This window comes from Aythya fuligula, chromosome 5 (assembly GCF_009819795.1).
Source record: "Aythya fuligula isolate bAytFul2 chromosome 5, bAytFul2.pri, whole genome shotgun sequence".
Taxonomy (NCBI): Eukaryota; Metazoa; Chordata; class Aves; order Anseriformes; family Anatidae; genus Aythya; species Aythya fuligula.
The window spans coordinates 55,469,049-55,489,549 of NC_045563.1; the positions used below are offsets into that span (position 1 = coordinate 55,469,049).

The 20,501-nt window shown below is 41.2% G+C and overlaps 1 protein-coding gene across 1 annotated transcript; it reads right to left on the minus strand.

Moving 5' to 3' along the window:
• Nucleotides 1-3,455: 3,455 nt before the first annotated feature.
• Nucleotides 3,456-7,679, minus strand: SVIP (small VCP interacting protein). The gene is made up of 4 exons (XM_032188942.1): nucleotides 7,500-7,679; nucleotides 6,844-6,894; nucleotides 5,041-5,154; nucleotides 3,456-4,242 (listed from the first exon to the last, which is right to left on the minus strand). Exons 1-4 carry the CDS (start codon nucleotides 7,560-7,562, stop codon nucleotides 4,228-4,230), a joined length of 243 nt encoding a protein of 80 aa, XP_032044833.1. The 5' UTR covers nucleotides 7,563-7,679; the 3' UTR covers nucleotides 3,456-4,227.
• Nucleotides 7,680-20,501: the final 12,822 nt, after the last annotated feature.

Here is a 20,501-nt window from a genome sequence, read left to right on the forward strand (position 1 = left end):
GCATAGATTCCTAGGAGGCTGAACTGAATATCAGAGTACCAGTGGATGCTCTGGCCTTCAGTGTATCAGATCTGCAAACATTGTTCTGTATCCTAAGCAAGGTCTGTTGAGACTCTGAAATAGTTCCTTGTTACAACAGTGAATAATGAAAAGATGAAACATTGACGCATCAATGGAGGCTGACAGTGAGGAAGAGGACCATGTAGTGACTTTAGCTCAACTTGTCATTGTGTAACTCTGCAGTGTGAGTGTCAGGGAGGCTTACAAAGCTGAGCTACTCTGAGCTGCACCAGAGCCTCTTCTTGAAGTGTGAGTTGGGTCATGTAGAAGCCAACACAGAACCACTTTTTAGCTGTGAATAAATAAATAATGCTGGTAAAACTCAAGATGGTAATTGGTATAAGATGGCTTTTAAAAACTATTATCATATAACGTTAAATAAACATCATAATTCTGGAAACAATTCAGAAATAATTTGGAAATGTTAATTGTAACACCTGTTAATACTTATTGTAGAACATACCTTATGTTACCTTGCTGTTCATATTCTATTTGTCTTTTTTTTTTTTTTTTCCCCCAAGCAGATTTATTTATATAATTGAGTGGGAACATTACTTTACCTTATCTTTATTGTAGTGATAATTGAGCCTTCATTTGCATTACCAACCCCCCCCCCCCCCTGCCCAACAGCAACTTAAGAGAGAGAAATTCTATGGTAACCAGCTCAAGGAGCTCAAGGGCTCTTGGTGGGGATGAGTGAAAGAGTGAGGTGTGAATATATGTGTGGGAAGGTATAGCAAGCTTCTTATAACTGAAGACGCAACACTGAATACATTATACGTGTTCATTTTAGATCAGTGAGATGAGCTGTTTGCCGCAGCACAGTGTTACAGCAGCATCTGCTAGAGATGCTTATGGGGGTTTGATTCTTCTGGGGCTTATATTGTGTACTGCCTTGTTGGCTGCTGACTGGGAAGGAAGCCAAGGGCCTTTTCTTTGCTTTGTCTCCTACTTTCTTAGCCTGTGGGTATACTGGAGTTTGAAGTAAGGTGAAACAGACCTTTAGGATCACGCAAAATTTTATGGGGCTGGAGAGGTTTTTCCATCCCAGTCCAGCTGCTGGCACCACTCGTACTTGATGAGCTTTGTCTCCATGATTGAATCTGTCAGGGTGCCCAAACCACATGCTGAAGCCATGTGTTTGGCTAAGGGCGCCCAGTGGTGCTACCTACCTACCCTTGGGGAGCCGTAGCTTCTGCATTCTCCCAAACCTCAGCAAGTCCTGCCTCAATCTCTGCCTGGAATCAGTGTATCTTGACAGTGCACAGTAGCAGATGGTTTCATTCTGTAACTATTGCTGCAATGACTATCCTGTCACTCAGTTTCAGCCCTTTGATGTCAGTTCAGGAGCATGGTTTTCTGGCTGCCAGAATTTTTTTTTTTCCCCAAGCGTTTTGCAAGAAACTAAAAATGCTTTCAGAAGGTAGGCGGAAGAGGTGTGGTCATAGTGCTGTAAATCAAACACAGTATCAACCACCTAACTCATCTGAATGTTTTTGAACAGTTTCTGAGGGGAAGTGAACTGATAGGAATGGAGGAAATAAGGACCAAATTCCTATTGAGTTTAATAGCTACTTAGTGCAGCACAAAGTGGTAACAAAGAGGGGTGGTATCTGTTTCTCCAAGTAGGGAGCAGCTTGAATCTATGTAGCTGTTGGCTTTACCACCTAATAGCACTCTGCAGGCAACGATAAATTGTATGCTGCTGAACTGCAGTATGTCTTGCTTTCATTCTGATCTGGTATTAACGTTATCAGAAAACTTAGGAAAACGAAGTGTTTTTATTCACCCAAGTCATTTCCCAGTTTAGGTTCAGGCTGTGATTGCCCAAACAATCAAGCCAGGATGGTACAGAAAGCTTTTTTAAAAATAGCTTTATCACTTGGTGACTTGTAATACAGAATAACAGCACCCCAAATCCTCTGAAGTCTTTCTTTGCTGTAGGAATATATTTCATGTTCAAAACCAGGTCACTTAAGAAGCATGGACGTATCTCCTATTTAGTGAAGGGTTGGACAAAGAAGCAAGATTTGCTTCTGTGGTAATTCTGGGTTGCAAAACCTCCTTTTAACACAAGGCCCACTCAATCAGAGGTGATCTGATTTTTGTTTATTCCCACCTTCCAGGAACATTGCCAGGCCAAGAGCCACAAGTAAGCCAGTTGTGTTGGCTGGACCAGGAATCAATGACAAGTGGTGTTTATGTTCAGCCAGCGTGGTAATCTTTAAAATAAATGTACAGCATTTTTGCTGGTCCAGATGATATTACCTGGAGCAGAATAGGCTTACCTTGCCCTATCTATAGCAAGTGTGGGTAGCATGTCATGGCACACTAGCATGAGAACTTCACACTGCAAATACCTCTTGCTTTGTCAAAGAGGAAACTTCAGCAGGTGTCCAGGAATCACAACTTGCTTGATGAGGTTATTATGTTGGTTTCCATGAAAATCTTCGTGATCACTACTCAAGTACCGACTCTCTGTTAGGTCAGTTTGCTGATCTTCCCTTACAGTAAGATGGAGAGCGAGAAGTAAAATGTGTTAGTTAGAAATATCTAAGTACCATCTTAGATGGTACATCATAGAAATATGCTAAGTACCATCTATACCATCTATATAATCTCTGTAGGACGCCAAATGGGACGGATGTTGGATTGAAATTCACATTGCAAACTTTTTTTTATATACTTTATTACATCTCAATGCATTTTCATTAGAATTAATTGGTCATAGTAATGTTTTTTAAATACAGTGAAGAGAACAAGTGCAAACAATCAAAGGAAACTACATGTATTCATCATCTGCCAAGGACACAACTTCTTAGCCCTAACGCTATCATATTAAAATTGTAAGGTCTCCTTTCTTGAGTCAATTATGAAGGTTAAGCCAGGAAACTCCCTGTGTCAGGACTGAGCTCCTAAGACAATGTGAGACACAATTTGGGAAGGTAAAACAAGTATTTAGTTCAGGGAAGGCGAAAAGCCAATATAGGTCAAAACGGGGTCAATGACATGCTGAGCCAAACACAATGCTTTTCAGGGAAAAGACTGGCCAGCTTTTTAGCATTGATCATGCTGCAACAAGCTTTCCTTGTCTATGAAAACAGGGGCTTGAGGTCACTAGTTATGCCATAGTTTAGGTAGCTCTAAATAATCCAAGGCAGCTTCACATTTGGGAAGGGAATTACAGACATTCCTGAATACAGAAGAAAAGCGACAGAGCTTCAGGCGTTTGGCCAATGTTAGTGCAGTGTAACAAACCCACCCAGATAGTACAGAAGTTTCAGCAAATGAACCAGCCAAGAGATGACATAATGGGTCTTCTGTTTTGTGTTTTTCAAAATCATCTGAAGTGCAGCACTGCCCTCTTGTGTTTAAAAGGAAAAAGCAACAAAACAATGAATTAACGGTATTTTTAATGTAGTGTTTATGCTCCAGTATTCCTTATAAATACGTATATGTTGAAGAGAAATTCACATCTGAAAGTGAGGAGAACGCTTATTAGACTCACAATAAAACAGCTTTCTTGCTGTAAGTATACAGGGTTTATAAAGGTGTATTATGCAGTGTCAAAAGGCTTCAGTCTGTGAGGGCCTATCATTGAAACTGCTTTAGTTGTTGTTGTTTTGTTTTTGTTTTTTTTTAAAGGCACTAAATCCTTAAGCAATTCACAAGTTATTAGGAAACTGAAAAGAAATGTGGTAACCTACATATCCAGATACATATTTATGAACTCCATTCTATATAAGGAGTTGGATAAAAGTTTAATTGTAGAGCTCGAAGTGAGTGTTAAACATCACATGGGCATGTGAACTCTGCCTAAGCTGGCCATAAACATAGACATACCCACTGACCAGATAACATACACACAGACTGACTACAGGGTCAAGACATCACTTCTATGTGAGAAAACCCATCTCACTCCCTTGAGAGGGAACCAATAAAACATGCACATAAAACAAAAATTGGCCAAAACCTAGTGTTCAGAGGCTTGAGCTCTTAACTTTCTTAGTACACAATTCCACATCTGCCCTCCTGCAATGGCAAAGTACTGCTGAGTCTTCATACGCAAACAGCAAAAGCCACATGATGAGTAAGTGCCACTCGGCTGCAGAAACTGGCAAGTTATTGGCAGTAAACATCAATCGTCTCTCCAGAAGTCATACTTCTTTATCCAACCTGCCACTAAAGAAAAAAACAACAAAATGCACCACAGGTTTATATGAAGCTGGAGGGGTAAATATCCACACCACAGGGTTGTACAAAGACCAACTCCCTTGTCTAATGCAGTTTATATCCAGTGAGTGGTGGACACAAAGCTCACCAGTGGTAGCAGATATGTGAACTCCCACCCACAGAGTTCCACTGCTATGAATGCCCTCATATCCAGCAACAGGGGGAAGAGATAATTGCTTACAAAACTTGTGTTTCAAGAAATGGATCCAGCTATTGCCCTGGAGAACTCCTGCATTAAATTTTCACCTGTTTTTCTGTGACAGTTTATTTAGAAAAGTGGTAGCAATAGCAGCAACCAAGTTTATCAGTAAATAGGGCAGCATTTTGCATTTTTTTAGAAAGAGAAAAAGATGGTTGAAACCCCAAACATTTACTGTACTTAGTTGAATGATATTCTGTAAACTCTGAGCCAAGAAGAGCAAGTCTTAAGAGGTAATGAAATGGGACACTGAGGTCAGGGAGGAGGTTCCCCAGTGCTGAGAGTATCATAAAACAGAATCAGATCATTGGTGCAGAAACTGAGAGCAAGACGGGAAAACTAAGCTCTCTGCCATCCTTGCATCCCAGAAATTAAATCTGCTTGAGAATACATGACACATGCTTCTATTTCTATTCCATTTCCCTTCCTCTTGTTTTTTTTTTTTTTCCTTGCATTATTCAATCTTGTAGACAACAACAAAACAAAATCGGATTTTCCTTAGTGAATATCAAGACAGTTGCATCATACTGTTTCATTTTTAAACTTACTCTCAGTCCTCCTCCTCCTCCAGAACCTGAAGCTGCAATTCTTTTTTCTATTTCTTCCTGTTTCTTTTTCTTCTGCTCTACGGAATAAGTGTTCTTAATACCTCGAGAGGAAGCCTGCGAGGAAATATTTGCATAAGGTCAGTCATTTTTATGGATAGAAGCCAAACTGCGAGTCCTGGTAATGGTACCTTGTGAACTCTGGTTTGCATGTAAAGATGGAAACAGTAATTAACGCTACCATGATGTCAAACCAGACTTTTCAGAGTACTTCTTTATATTAAGTGCTCTTGCAGGTATGTGAGGGAGTTCTAGTTTGATATTAATATATCCAGGTGAACATACTTTAATGCAATTAAGTGTACCCAGTTTGCATCCCTTAAGACACAAGGACAGAACTTAACTTTACCAAAAAAAAAAAAAAAAAAAAAGCTCTGGGCTTTTGGTTTGTAGTTTTTTCCAGCGTCAGGGCCTCTTCTTCCCCTCATGAACAGACTTAAGTGGGAAGAGACAATTTGGGCAGGTACAACTTCTAAGAACTTCAGCTGTTTAAACATCCATTCATGTTTTTCAGCTCTTCTCATCAAATGGAGATGCTATCCAAGTTCTTGGTACAAGTTTAACAATTTTTTTATTTTTTTTTTTTTAAAAGAGAGAGAAACTGAGTGATACTTGTATTTTCTTTAATAGCCTAATAGCTACCATAGAACTTCAAAGCTATCTGCAACCCAAGTTGCTTCACTTCTCCTTCCTCCCAGGAAACCATTTTAGCCTTTTAAGAGCTGGATGAGGACTTCCTTCTCTTATACACTTCTCAAAAGTATATTTCAAGCTGCTATCCTAAAAAAAAAAAAAAAAAAAAAAAGAGAAAAAGTTTGAGACTACAGGAGGATTGCTTTTAATATGTAGTCTGAGACAAAAATGAAAAGTAACAATTTCTACAGAAAGGCTCTGAAGTGTTACTGTTGTTGGTTCAATTACTTAGCTAACTTCCTCAAGACCAGGTCAGTGTGGTTGTCACTAGTAATAGTCAATTTTTAATTCGATATATAATTTCAGTAACATGGAAGCAACACGTGACTCTCTTTATAGATCAGCTGTGGTATTCAGGATATACTTTTTCCTTACTGTCAGTTTTGTATGGTTCACTTCTTAACAACTTCCTTGAAAAGTAAGGATAGGAAGATGGGCTAGTGAGTTCTAGCCACTCTCATAGATCAGTGATGTTCTACCTTATGAAGCTTTAAGGCTATTGAAACTGCTAAAACCTACCAGCCTTAAAAAGACGGAAGACAAAGTACGTACTTTTACCTTACTAGAACTTAAGCTGAGAAATACTTTTGGTTGTTCCCACACTGATAAATCAAACTTGTGAGTGTCCATAATCTGCCTTTTTAAGAGATGGAAAATGTATTCTAACTTGAAATTGCCATTGCAGCAGTTGAATAACAACTCTAGTTCTCAGTAGTTATGTCTCTTGCTTTCAAGTCTTATCGTGTGTGGAAAAAGTAACAGTGAACTTGCTCTTCAATTGCTAAATGGTTTTCAAACTCTGAAAGAACTTCTTCCATCCAAACAAGCTCAGTTACCTTGCAGTGGTCTTTGAGTACTTACCTAGCTGCACAATCTAGTATGTGTGTGTATATACTGAAGTATGGAGGTAAAATATCAGTACTCAGAAAACCTACCGACAATGCCCATAATCCATGCACGATATCTGGTGTTCCTGCAGAAGTCCTAGCTACTTTCCCTGTAAACCAGCTCCCCAAATATATTCTGAATAAATAGCATTTAATCAGGCGTTACCTCCATCTGCCTCTTCTCGGCAGCTTCTGCTAGCTGTCTTCTTTTTATTTCCTAAATAAAATGTGAAAGACAGTGAAACTCTATTCCGATACAGTCTGTACCTTCTTTTAAAAGTCTGCATTTTTAAGTGACTCAAACCTGTACTGCAAACCGTCACAAAATGCCAACCTTATGTCAATTAGCATCGTTTTTACCTCCACCGCAAATGTGGGAGAACAAAGTGTGTTTAGTGACTAATGGGCTAGAGGAGCAGCTGCTGACAGAGCTGCAGTCCAACCCTCCCCCCCTTAGAAACCTCTACGGTGCTTTTGCTCCCCGAAAAACAAGGAGAAGACAGTGATAAATGTCCTTGGGGAAGGTAAAGAAGGGGTTGTTGTACTCTGCCTGGCTAAAAGCCGCAGGTGGGGAGTGGAGGAGGGCGGGCAGGGGCAGCCAGCCCTGCAGCAGCTCCTGTCCCTGCAGCCTAAACCTGACCCCGTGCGGCTGCGGGGAGCCCCCAGCGCTGTGTCCAGGGCACCTTTCTCCCCTTCCCAGGGCAAAAGGAGGCGCCGGGGGGGGGGGACGGGGACGGACACAGGCGGCGGGGCCAGGCCCAGGGCCTCGGGGCCTCACCGCGCTCGCAGGCGGCCGGGGGGAAGCGGCCGGGCCGCACTCACCGGGTCGGGCGTCTCCACCACGTCCTTGACGGCGCCCCCCAAGCAGGGCAGGCAGAGCCCCATGGCGGGGCCCCCCGCCGGCACGGCTGGCGGCGGCCGGGGAGGAAGAGGAGGAGGAGGAAAAGGAGGCGGCGGCCCCGCCTGCGGCCTCCGCCCGGCGCCGCGCTCGGGCAGGGCTCGCCCCGCCTCGGGGCCGTGCGGGGCGGCCGGGGGCGGGCATGGCCGGGGCCGGGGCCGGGCTCGGGCTGAGCGCTGCGAGCCCAGGCGGTGCCTGAGGCTTTATGGGGTCACCGGCGGGGGAGCCGAAGGGGGCGGTGAAATCACAGCCCGAGGAACCACCCCAGGAACTGTCCCCGTGTAGCTCGGGTCCAGCCGGTGCTGGCGGGTCCGTAGCCAGCCCTCCCCAAAGGAGAGCAGTGCTCCAGTTCCCGTTTGCTCATGGCATTAGAGTCAATGTCTATTCACTTGAGGACACAATAAATCCTTCAAAAAGTAAACTGCGTTGCCTTCATTGTGTTAGGGCAAGAGGGGCAGTAGTCTAATTAATTTCCAGGTGGCTCTGGTAAACCTTAGGACTTGTAGTTTACTGGAAGTATGCTTAAATTAGAAGCAGCATTTCCATTCCCTGGTGCTATGCTGCCATCCACTGGCCTTGAGCAGCGGCAGGCTGCTTCCACACATCGGGTACTTGCATTTTTGGCAAGAGGGTATCAATGATACCGATACTGAATGTCAGCAGGGGGCTTCCTGGGGTCAGTAGAAAGCTCCTGCGGCCCTAATTCACAAACAGACAAACCTTCCCTCTGACCAGACAAAATTGTATTTAGCTGTCAGTGATAAAGCAAAATTCAGATGGAAGCATTGAGCCACATTATCAGGAGTTACGCTGATAGAAGTTGGTGATATCTAGCAAATGCACAGTGCTCTTTCTGTCTGATTATGTTGGTTTGGCCCAGCTGTATGTGCCAATGCCTGGCAGCCCTTTGGTGCTATCACGCGTGCTATTGTGAAATGAGAACTTGAAAGTCTCTGGTTTCTGCAGACCATAGCACTTGTCCCCATCCCTCCCAACTGGCTTAGTTGGCACTCCAAGGTGAAGCAATTTCTGAGAGATTTCTGACATAACTTCTGAGAAATTAGCATAAACTGCTAAATGGGAAGGAACCAAGGCACCAGCATCTGCTAGATTTCTGGAAGTGTCAGAATAACTAAAGCTTGAGCCAGATTTAGTGCGGTCTAAAGATTGCTTTTGCTTCATGCTCCAATACGATGGTGGTGGTGGGGTGTCTCAAAGGTCCTGCTGAAAGCTGATAGTGACGTGCCTGTTGCCAAACCCTTAAATGCTCTGGCACAATCTCAGCTTGTAGCGATGTTGTCAGTGAGCACAGCAAGCACCTCCGTGCACTGCATTTTGGGCTTCAGCCTTTTGTCCCCTTTGAGATGGTTTGCTGTGCTTTCCTGTCAGCACTGAAGTGCCATGCAAACCTCTTCTCTCCATGCTGGCCTTGTTTCCCTGTGTTTACTTATACCGAATTTTCCAAAAGTCTTTTCCTCTTTCCTGTCTCTTATACTTTTTCTGTTCCTTTTTTTCTTAAAATGTTGCTACCTTCTCTTTTGTCCTAGTTATTTATAGTAGCTATGGCATTGCTCTATTCAACAACATTTCCTGAACTTGGTTTTGTCTATATAGCCCTTCTCAGGGGTTAGGTGAAGAGTGTTAGAAGTACTCTTCACAAACAATGCCACATCTGTGCAGTTTCTTTCCTGTCTCAGTGCTATTGAACCAAGTACTTATTTCTGTGCCCATGTTCTTGTCCTGCTATTTATTCCACGAGTACACGATGTCATATGTTACTGTAATTTTAGTTCTTGTGTCTGTTCCCTGCAGCTCTAATTAGCCATCAGAGAGGATTATCATTACTGCTAAACGAAGTACTTTGAGCCAGTCACAGCATGGCCCTGGGCTTTCTGAAGTGAGCATCAAAAGTGTGGCTGTAGTCCTGGGAGGCTTATTAAGCTGGAGGGAGGGAGAAAGAGATTTACCTGCCTCCCTCCATCATTCACAGCTAGAGGCTGTCTAAAGGAAGGCAAGAAGCTGCAGCAGCGTGGCAGGGCTGTGGTGCTCCAGGAGCTGCAGCATGTTCTGGGGTGTTATGATTTAAGTTGATGCTTTGTAATGGAAGCAGTTTTGTTATCATTTCTGAGCTTTCAAGGTGCTATGGTTTTATAGTTGGATGGATTAAGCGATTGAGTGATTAGTGCTTGTCAAGCTTCAGGTGAGACCCCAGGGGTTCATGGTTGCTGCAGTCCCCTGTATACTCCATCAGTACCATGATAACCCCTGAATACAGCAAAAAGGTGTCTGTCTTGCCTACCAGGTTTAGAGGAAGATGTAAGCGCTATTGAACAAGACTTCTCTGCAGAGAGTGACAGCGCAGCTTCCTGGTAGTGTGAGCGGATAAGATATATAACTGAGAAGTGAGTGGTCCAACCAAAACCACACTTCTTTAAACCTGTGTGCATAAGGCACAGAGTGCTGGTTATTGAGAAGTAATTGGAAATATGGTACCAACTTGTTCTCTAACAAGACATTTAAGGAAGTTGCTGAAGTTAAAGAATAGCCTTGCAGTAACTTTGCTTAGTCTGGGGTCCTTTAAGAACTGATTTCTTCTTGAGGCTTCCTGCAATAAGCTTAAAGAAACCCTGAGTATGTATAGCTTGACATGAAGTCAGCAGGATCTTTGAGTATTCGGATGTGCTGATGCTTGAAAATGACATACACGTTCAAAGGTTGGGAAATAAGGGCCTTATTCAGTTAGCTTCAGCACACGGGGCAGATGCTCCCTGGCCTGAAGCAGCAGGGCAGCTGGTTCCCCTGGCGAGGGGTGCAGCGTGACAGCACGAGTGAAACACGGAGCTGGCAGCAGGCTGAACTCATCTGCATTGCCTTCGGAAGTGTTTCTGAAAACAAGCAGTGGTGATCAGCTGTCATTCCCTTCCCTCTTAATCCTTCTCTCAGTCTCTTCAGACTAAGCAGACTCTTCTTTCTCTGGGGAACCTTCCCCCGTGCTGGGGGTGAGCAGTGCAGAGCATTGCTCTGCTCCTTGCCTGGAAAAGGGGTGACACTCATCATCTGTAAACAGCACAGCAGGGATCGCTCAACAGAGTGAAGAGTGCTCTTCCTGATTACAGATGGCAAAGCTCTTCGATTAATTGCACGCTGAGGATTTATTGCCAGTGTAAGATCAGTAATAATAACGCCTGGTAGCTCAACAGTAACAGAAAACAGGGGAGGGTTTGGTTCATTTTATTTTTTTTTTGTCCCCTTTCCCCACCCTGCCAAATGCTAGTGCTATGTGTTATTGCATAATACATTTGTTATGCAGTCACCTTCAAACGAGCAAACAAACCACATACTTTTAACAGTGACATTAACAGGAGTATCGTGTTTCCTGCAGGGGCTTGCTAGACTGATCAATTGGAACTTTTTTTTTGTTAATGTGATGAATAGTGTGTAGTGTTTTGAGTATCTGATTTACCAAAAAATACACACTACAGATGTCTTTGACCTTTATGCAGATTATTTTGTGGCTCATTAGAAGATCTGGCAGTTCATTACATGTTCATTTGTAATAGTTACGATGGTGCTTGTGCAAGAATGACATTGATAAAAGTCAGATTAAGATGCAACTCAATGCAATTTAAGGCTTCATCTCTTTTGTCTTCTTTAATTCCAGCAGGTGGTACTATTGACACAAACATTTCCTGAATTTCCCAAATCTATACACACACTTTCGATTTGTTGTGGTTTGATATTGCAGGCAGTGTGGCTTTGAATAGGAATGAGGATCATACAATACTATCCATTAGAGTTCTGGAAGTGTCAGAAAACCTTTTTTGGAGGGGAAAAAAAAAAAAAGGAAAACAAAAGTGAGTCCCAACAACATAAGCAAAAAGAGGAAAAACAACCGGAGGCATTTTTTATCCTCCACTATTGTGTATGCAATATAGGGCAGAGAAAAGGGAAGTGGCTTTAAGAACCCTGGCCAAATGATTTGAAGGTCGATAACGTACATTTACAGGGTGAAAATTATGGGGTAGTTAGTCTACCCCATAAATGCTTCTTTCTCTACAAAAGAGCACCTCTTGAAGAGCTGTTAACTGCCACAGTAATTGTAGTGCTGATCTTTTAATGTGGGAATTTACTAATAATGGAGAAGTAATGTTGTTAGTGGTGTGTGTAAATCTAGAGAAAACCCATTTCTGATTGAGAATTTAACAAGCTTTTGTGATCATTTTATTAAAAACAAACAAAAGAAACAAAAACACAAGGAAAACTGATTAGAGACCGAATTCTAGTTATTGGGAGTAAACTTTGGAGTGCCTAGTTAAGGTATCATACCTCTCTTCCAGCTAATAACAATACTTATTTGACTTTTCTAAACTTCTTGATTTTTTTCCCCAAGAAAAATGCAAATGACTGTACGAGTAGCTGCCTCGGTCATAACTCTGATTTGTGCACTGGCAGTACTTGCTTTCACCGTGCAATGTTTTTACAACAACAGAAGCATAGACCCTTACGGGAAAGGCGTGGGTCAGCTTAGTGCCACGCTGTCTACTGGAAAAATAATTGCAGCCTCTGTGGACATTTATATAAGCCTTTATGGCCCTGATATGTTACTCTGTAGAAATTAGCCATCAGTTTAAATGCCACTTGGAAAGGACTGAAGCTAATCAATACAAAGGCTGTCCCTGATTTCTGAGAGCATCCTGCTGGGGCCGTGATGTTGCATAGATGGTCGTGGGGCTCCAGGTCTGATGGCCTCCACAGCAGCTCCACCAGGTCTATCCTGCTTGTGTCATCTTTTTTCTGGCTTTATTGTTGCATACTGCGATGCTCTGTAGTAAACAGAAAGGGGAAATGAATTTCTGGTTGTAGAATAATTGTCCCTGTGTAAACACCACCTCCAATATAGGGGTGATCTATTCTTATGAATATAGGAAAACCTACGCAGCTCTGTTAGTGAACAACAAGTCAGGCTAAACAGGACCATTCCCCCAGCCATTCTTCCCTGTTCAGGCCTATGTAACGGGTCTGTAAAATGTGTATAATCCAGCCAGTAAGCAGACTAGCCACAAGAACCAGGTGGTTCTTGTACCTTAGGCACACTGGATATATTCAAGTTGGCAGTGATGCTGGTTTAGATCCTTAGTTGCTTTGTTCTGGCTCTTCCATTCTCGTCTGGTTCAAGGACAGCCATGTGCAATGGTCCAATGCATGCCAGAGGTGCGCTGTTTGTTAATTTATTACACCAGTAATTAGGGCCTGCAAATCGTGTGGTTTTTCACTCATAACATTTTACTTCTGTATGTAGATAGTGATTCCAACCACAGAGATCATGAAACTTTAAGACATCAACTTCATTCGCAACTCTGTTGGTAATTCCACCAAAGTCCTTGGTGTTTTAATAAATAAATAAGGATCTGTTCTTACTGTTGCCAGACTGAAGTCTTAATTATAATATTTGACTGTGGGGCAAGAGAAAAAATACAGTTGCATAGAATGAACATGTTTCAGTGACTTCGTGTTTTGCCTGTTTTTATAGGACTGTATCTCAAGAGTTACTTCAGATAATAACTCTAGGTTTATGCCTGTCTTGAAACCAAAAACAGGAAAGCTTCTAGCTACTGCCTAGTTTGGGACAATTCAGAAAACTAACTAGCTGTGAAATCACCAGCTTAACGTGAAACAAAATATTTTATGTACACATATTGCAGAATATTGGCAGTAAGAAGTAATGATCTTTAAGTATTCACTCTACTTATGTCTTCACAAAACATAGGGAACCATATGTAAGGAGCATTTTAATGAAAATACTTGATGATACTTGATAACAGTTTCCACGACATTGAGAACTAGTACATTTAAAGTTTGAGTTTCTTCAAGAATGTGGCAAGGCAGACTTTGTGAAAAATTGTTTATGACTAACCAGAGGATGATGAATATGGTGTAGTGCTTGACTAGCTTGATAGAATACAGATGCAGATATTCAGTGATCGCTTCAAGATTTTCTGCAAATTTCCTTTTATATTTTAGCTTAGGGATTATTGAAAATGTCAGACTGCTGTCCACGCTCTGGAAACTCTCTATTTTGGAAGTACAACTTCTGCTGAGGTCCAGGAAAAGTGACCTTTTTTAAGCCATGGTTTAACTTCATAAGCTTTCAGTTAATCTCAGTGATTTTGCTTCATTAGCAGTGAATCCCTTGCCATTAATTTCCCATCTTTCCTAACAGATTGTCACAATCTGCTCTCTGGAAGCAAGGGAGGTATATGGATGTCACTCGTGGGTGACTAAAACTTGCACACTGCATACAAACTTCCTGTCTATACGTTTTCCTTCTGAGCAGAATCCCATACATTGACATCTCTGGGAAACTCTGTAAAAATCAATGGCAGCATTTCCTTGAATAATGTCTGTAAACACCTGGAAGTCCTGCTTGATCGACTGTCCGGCACATAGGAATAAATCTTCGATGGAATCCTGATGAAGCTCCTTCACATGTACAAAGGAAGGCTTTTAGGTCCTGCACTGAGCACGTTCGCACGATGCACTTACCAGTCCGGAATGCCTTGGTTAGACAGCAATTAGGGGCTGCCAAAAAACCTTCTGCTTACAGTTGCCACTTATAATGAAAAATTTGCATTGTGAAATAGCTTGTGCCTGAGTACAAGGGCAATTAAAACCGAGAAGGAAGACTTTGCTGCTCTTTAAGGTCAATTTGCACTCTGCCTTTGTACAGCTGCACAGTTTGAAAAATCGCTATGCAATAAACTCATTTACATGACATACAGCACTGCATACACTTTCTCCCTCTAGCATGTTACCAGAGAGAAACATTGAATTATTGGGCAGAAAATAACTTTGAAAACAAAAAGCAGACTGTTTTCCTGCGATTGGATAAGAAGAGGAACAGCTGATTTTTGGATTGTGTATATTCTGCTTGGTTTCTGCATGCTCCTGATATTGTACGCTGCTGCCTTGGGCACCAGTTTCTTATCTTCAGTGCAGTGTGAGGTTCAGCTCTCTCATGGATGCCTTGTGCACGTGTAATAACCCCTGCAAATCCAAGGGGGGCTCGCAGTCTGCTCCCTGCCATAGTGCCCGTATTCCCAAGGACTGGTACGGCTTTAACATATCTTACTGAGAGGGGATGTTCTGACTCAAATTCTGTCCTTCTCAAAATTGTTTCCATGCAGGAACTCTCAGTGCTTTTCTGTTTGCACCTTTTACTGGTTTGCTGCTCACTAACGTGGGTCACATCATATAGCTGATGTCTCCTCAGAGGTGAGACATCTGTAGGCCCATGCCAAGCGTGGGGCATAAAAACAACAGAGCACTGAGAGCACGGGTATCTTACGGACTTGCCTACAAATGTGATTGTAAAATTTCATGTCTAAGTTCAGCTGCCCTGTTTGTGTGCATGCATGTGTTTTGATTTTGTTTGTTTTGCTTTTGTTTTTAAACCTCTTGTACCTCTTGCATCCACTCAGTGGGGAACATTTGTATTCAGTTACACATTTAAAATCAGTATTGCAAGGGCTAAGAACAAAACAACAGAGGAGGAAGGCCACAGGTGTGCATTTGTTTTTATTTATTTATTTCCCCTTATCCTGGAAGTATGACTTCAGCTACACCTGTATATTAAGAAGAAAACAATGCACACACCTATGTACCAAAACAAAAATTTTTGCAGTCAGCAGATGCTGGAGTGTCTGACAGTGTATGTGGCACAAAGCTTTTTTTTTTTTTTTTTTTTTTTTTTTTTCCTTTTGAGTAGTGCATCAGACTATTCTTAGGGATAAAACTTGTAGTGATATGTAAATTATTCTGTCCCCAAAACCCATGGGTGCATGTTCTGGAATATATTTGCAATGTTAATGTTTCATGGTCTTTTCGGTCATTCTGTAACCTGCTTGTACAATTCCATGAACATAGCAGTATTATTTATTTATTTATTTATTTTTGCCTTAATGGTCTCCTTGGACCAAGAGAAGAGCGTACCTGAGCTTTACCTAGACACGTGGACCATACCTACTGATAAATTCCTTAGTGATGATTTTTTGACTTGGTACATTTACAGTGTAATGTAAATCATAGCCTAATAAATAGAAATCAGCAGTGCAATAGAGTTATAAGTTTCCAGGAAGTTCTAGTACTTCTCAGAGCCACATGAAAAACAAGAATATTCACTAAAACTGTAGAATAAATGTATGTAATTCCAGTATGCCACTTGAAGAGGGGAAAAAAACACACAAACACCTAAATTGCAATACTTCCTTACTCCATTTGAAATAGTGTGTTTGGTAGGAAATATATTTCCTATAGGAAATATTTATATATATATAAAAAAATCTTTCAAAATTATCTAAAATTCTGCTTTCAGTGTGGCTGAGTACATATATTGAAGCCTTTAGGAAGACAAGTCCTTGAGCAGACTGGAGGTGCCATCCTGGTAGGTCAAGTGAAATTCAGGAAATGAGGAAATCAGGGTAAACTTCCAGATTTCACCTGGGTGTATTGTCACCAACAAATCTCATGGCAGTAATTTGTCATTATTCACTGGCATTTACGGAAATAGATGCAGTACCCATTTGATTTCTGTGGCTGTTAATGTTTTAATCCCATACTGAAGAGAATGGCAATGGGAAGAGGTTTCTATATCCCTAGCCCTTTACAGGTTTGCATTCATGGTGAGTCAATCAGATTCTTGCTAATTACCAGATAAAGAGCAAACAAGCAGACCAGGAGCTAAGTAGGCCTTTCCAGGGAAACAGGGAAAACTCAGACATAGCAGAAACTTGTATGTGAGTGAACACAGAAATATTTAAGGGTCACAACAGTAAAAAGTTTGCTTAAAGAATAACATGGGGATTTGTCATTGCTATAGAAAATTTGTGGTATTTTCCTCGGTCTTCTAGATAAGAAGCTTGCTGGGTTGAAGCAGGCTGGCAATAGCACTGCTAATTTGCTTTGGAAAGGACACCTTGTAGCTGTTCATTACCTGAAAGAGGAGTCCACTGCTTTAAAATGCTGGCCACGGAAGAGGCGTGGGTATGCCTTGTCAAAGGAAGCCGACACAATAGTGCTTAATAGCCTCATTCCTCCATCCTGTGACATCTCTGCACTTATACTCCCACGTGTTTCGTGTCTAGCTAGTGTTTCAACTTCTACATTCTTTCCCCTCAGCTGCTCCCTATCTTGTGATTTTGCAGCTGCTTTTGTCATTCGTGATCTTCCAAAGCCCCCTGTCCACTTTTCTGACCCTGTGGAGGATTGCTGTCTCAATTCTTCACTTCTTTATGTGCTTATTGTAGACAGAATTGTTTGTATCATTTCGTAGGTTTCCCGACACTTAGCATGAAAAGGTTTGGGTTTCATCTTTTTCTAACAGTGCCAGGCTCAAGCTGCTCAAACTTAAATTCCTCATGTGGGCGTTTGCCTCGGGCTGCTTCTCTTTCAGGAGCTTCAGCAAAAAGTTCAGTTACTATAGAAAGTGTATGGGGAGCACTGAGTCGTGTGTTCAATGCAAACATCCGCCCTGAGAAGATCTTGTGCACCAGAACCCTTGAGCAGAGGCGTTTGGCTCTTACCCTTGTGCCAGGGGTGCAATGGGGTGCCAGCTGCTTAGGACACCTCTTAGTGGGCACACACGGGAGGTTTGATGACTGATTGTGGAGGAAAAGCTGTGCAGGTGAAAGAAGTGGAACAGTAAGTGGGAAACAACTGCTTCGTGCTGGCTCTCCTTTAAATATTCTCGAGTGCATCTTCAAAAGCAATGCTTGCTATTTTTAACTGGCTGCAGCAATTAAAAAGAAGTGCTGTCTTCTTTGTGAACCGTAGATCAGATCTGAATCTTCTCAGTGTAATGTTTCCATGGCAACATGTTGTATGTTTATTCTATATATTTGAGTTCAGATAAACTCTGTTCTGTGCAAGTAACAAGCTATCATTTTAAAAACTGAATTAAAAAGACATATATTATGCGCAGCTACTGTACAGTAATGCATCACTTCTTCGTAGGATATCAACCATATCACTGAACATTGGTCACTTATAATTCATTTTTGACTATAAATAAAGATTATGAATTTCTCTTCAGGACTGCTCAGTTTATGAGTCAGACTTCATTGTCTTTATGAACAATTCTTCAGACTACAAAAAAAAAGAAAAATAATTTTTTCTCCCTGTATTACAGATTATGCATACTCTCCTATGAGTCACAGTAATACCATCCGTAGAAAAAGGTGATTTGTAGAACTACATGTAGGAGGCTTCTCCCCTTGATTCTTAAGGGCACGAGGAATCTGTGTAATCTATTCTGCAAATTAAAAATACATGTATTCCATGATTGCAAGTTGCAATTTATTCTAATATGTTTTCAAACCATATATAAAATGCAAGTTGCACCAAGTGTAAATCTCAGGTGCAGCTGAAATATTGGCTGAGTTAGCCCAATCTCATATCATAATACAGGAGCCATTGAACTGCAACAGTATTGTGTATAGAGTTGGCATTATAGAACAATGAAGTGCTAATAAGCTACCATGGAAATTGTTAACGTTAAGGTCTTTCTACTAACTGCAGGGACTTGCTGAAAAGAAAACTGAAGAAAGGACATTAAAAAGCACATTACCGTAGATGCATGCACTGCATCTTTTAACTCACCTGCAAAATAGTTGTGCTTCTGGCTTAGTGTGTTTTCAATACTGCTGTTGTGTTTTTTATTTCTCTCCGTTTTAAGTTACTGACTTGATAGTTGACTGATTTCAGATGGTAGTGTATTAGCAGAAAAATCCAACTGGATTGCCAGGGGTTAGAGGTATAATTTGGAGCTCTGGCTAAGGAATTTATTAGACAAGACACTGACCTCAGAGGTATGAACCGTACTTGCATGATGGTTTGTGCATCACGTTAATGGGGAGGGTGTCCCCAAGACAGCATTATTAGTGTGCTGTGCAAACTGAAGATGGTTGTCCACAACATTTTCAACCTGGTGCATTTTAAAATGGTATTCTAAATTAGCCTTGGGAATATACTATTTTTGGGGGACTTGCAACAGAAGTGTATCAACCTTGTAAAGGAATCTAAACATCCTACCACCTCTCTCTCCATATGCACATGCACAGGCAGTTTTCAAGTGTGATGTGGTGATGGGTGCTGTCACAGCAGCACATCTGCTCTTGGGTGCTGGTCAGAATGCAAAATAAAACCAACCAGAAGGGATGCCAGTGGGAAGACTGCAGAAAACCAAGACATGACTTAGAAAAATACTGATGAAAATTGAGATTCTACCATGAAAACATAAAATGTTATGTGAGAAACAGAAGAGGAACCGTACAGGACCACTAGAGATCTGATTATCTGTGATGGAATTTAATGGCGATCAAATAATCAGTATATTGGTTGAGCACAGATGTTTCTGACAGTCTTGGGAATGGCATCTAGATTTTGGGAGAACAACTCGTATCTCTGTTCTTAACATGTAATTGTAAAACAAGCACTTGATTGTTTGGGTAAAGTAAGAGTTTGTAATGATCGAACAGGCATTTAGTTGACAAGTTCCTCTTTGTGACACTGGGCGGCTGCTTCATCTCAGGGTTCTTGATGCTAAAGAGTCAGAATAGCAAGTACTACACAAAGCTGGCAGTTTGGGGAAAATACATGAGTGTAACTGCTTTATTATGCCTGCACATCCTGCAGTTTTACATAATAATGCATTTAAGATGCATGGGGCTTTACTTGTCTTTTTAGAGCTCACGTTGTTTTTCTTCTCACTTGAGACAAATGCAAAGCAAACCTCATTTATTGAATCTGTTAATCTCTGGATTAACAGGAGTTGTTAAACTGATTTGCAGAACTTGTTTTTAAGAGCTATTAAGTTTTGCCCTTTTCCTTATACTCAACTGAATAGTAATTTTAGGATTATTGAATAGTTTTAATTGTTTCCAGTGTAGAAACCATCTTTCTTTTTTTCTTTCTTTATTTTTTTTTATTTATTTAATATTATCATGAATTGCGGTGGAACAATGCAGTTCATGGAGTATTTTTATTTTCTCCTCAGGGTTACAGAAGATAAAATTAAACTTAGAGTGAGTTACAGATATTGGATGCTGTAGAGTTTGTGTGAATGATATGGGTCTGAGATGAAGTTCATGTCTAATGTTGTAGTTCTAATTAAACTGAGTGGAAAAAAATCTCCTAGGAGTTGTTTTCATTTTAAGGCTAGACCCCTCCTCTTTAATGTAGGTCAGAAAATGGCTTGTATTAATTCATGGGATTAAATAAACTTAAATGGCATTTTTTCTTCTGAAATTAATTCCATTATAGAGAGTCCTATGGCATTTAACAGGAATGAAACTAATAAGGTTTTCTACATAAATTACATTAGAAATGTGCATATTTTAAAGGAATTATCTGTTTCTTTTTTAAAGAGGATTTTTGAACCCTTCTCCAGAATTATATTGCAGGGATATAATTCTTTCTTCCATGCCAGAAGATACTTTAGGACGAATCTTAGTTTTATAATATTTTAATAAACCCTTCCACAAGGGTTTGCATCATAAGCTGTTCTAGGAGGAGGGAATTTGTGACATTTTCATTTGGGTGAGTCAGGTGTTCTGCAGATTTGCATTTAAACATGATGGAAATAGGTTTCCTTTATTTTAGCAGGACCATAGCATAGTGGGTAAGGGAAGGAAGGATTTTTACCTTTCAGATGTTTGTGATGTGTGTGAGTCATGTCTTGGCTGACCGTGACCTGCTGTGAACCACACGGGGATAAGAGGAAAGTTACTGGCTTCAGACAGTCTTCCAAGCTTTTAAACATATTAGATGAGTGAAATGTAGCCCGACGTCCTCTTGCTCATGAAGAGGCTTATGCTAACAGAGAGCAAAAATGTCTTCTGTCTTTTTTATTAGTTTACGAGAAATGCATGCGT

Bases quoted from the DNA above. Each gene is read 5' to 3' on its own strand.
- SVIP (XM_032188942.1), bottom strand. From the start codon at position 7,562: ATGGGGCTCTGCCTGCCCTGCTTGGGGGGCGCCGTCAAGGACGTGGTG. The intron at 6,895-7,499 runs GTGAGTGCGGCC...CATTTTATTTAG, and splicing joins TGGTGGAGACGCCCGACCCG to GAAATAAAAAGAAGACAGCT. The intron at 5,155-6,843 runs GTAACGCCTGAT...ATTTCCTCGCAG, and splicing joins CCGAGAAGAGGCAGATGGAG to GCTTCCTCTCGAGGTATTAA.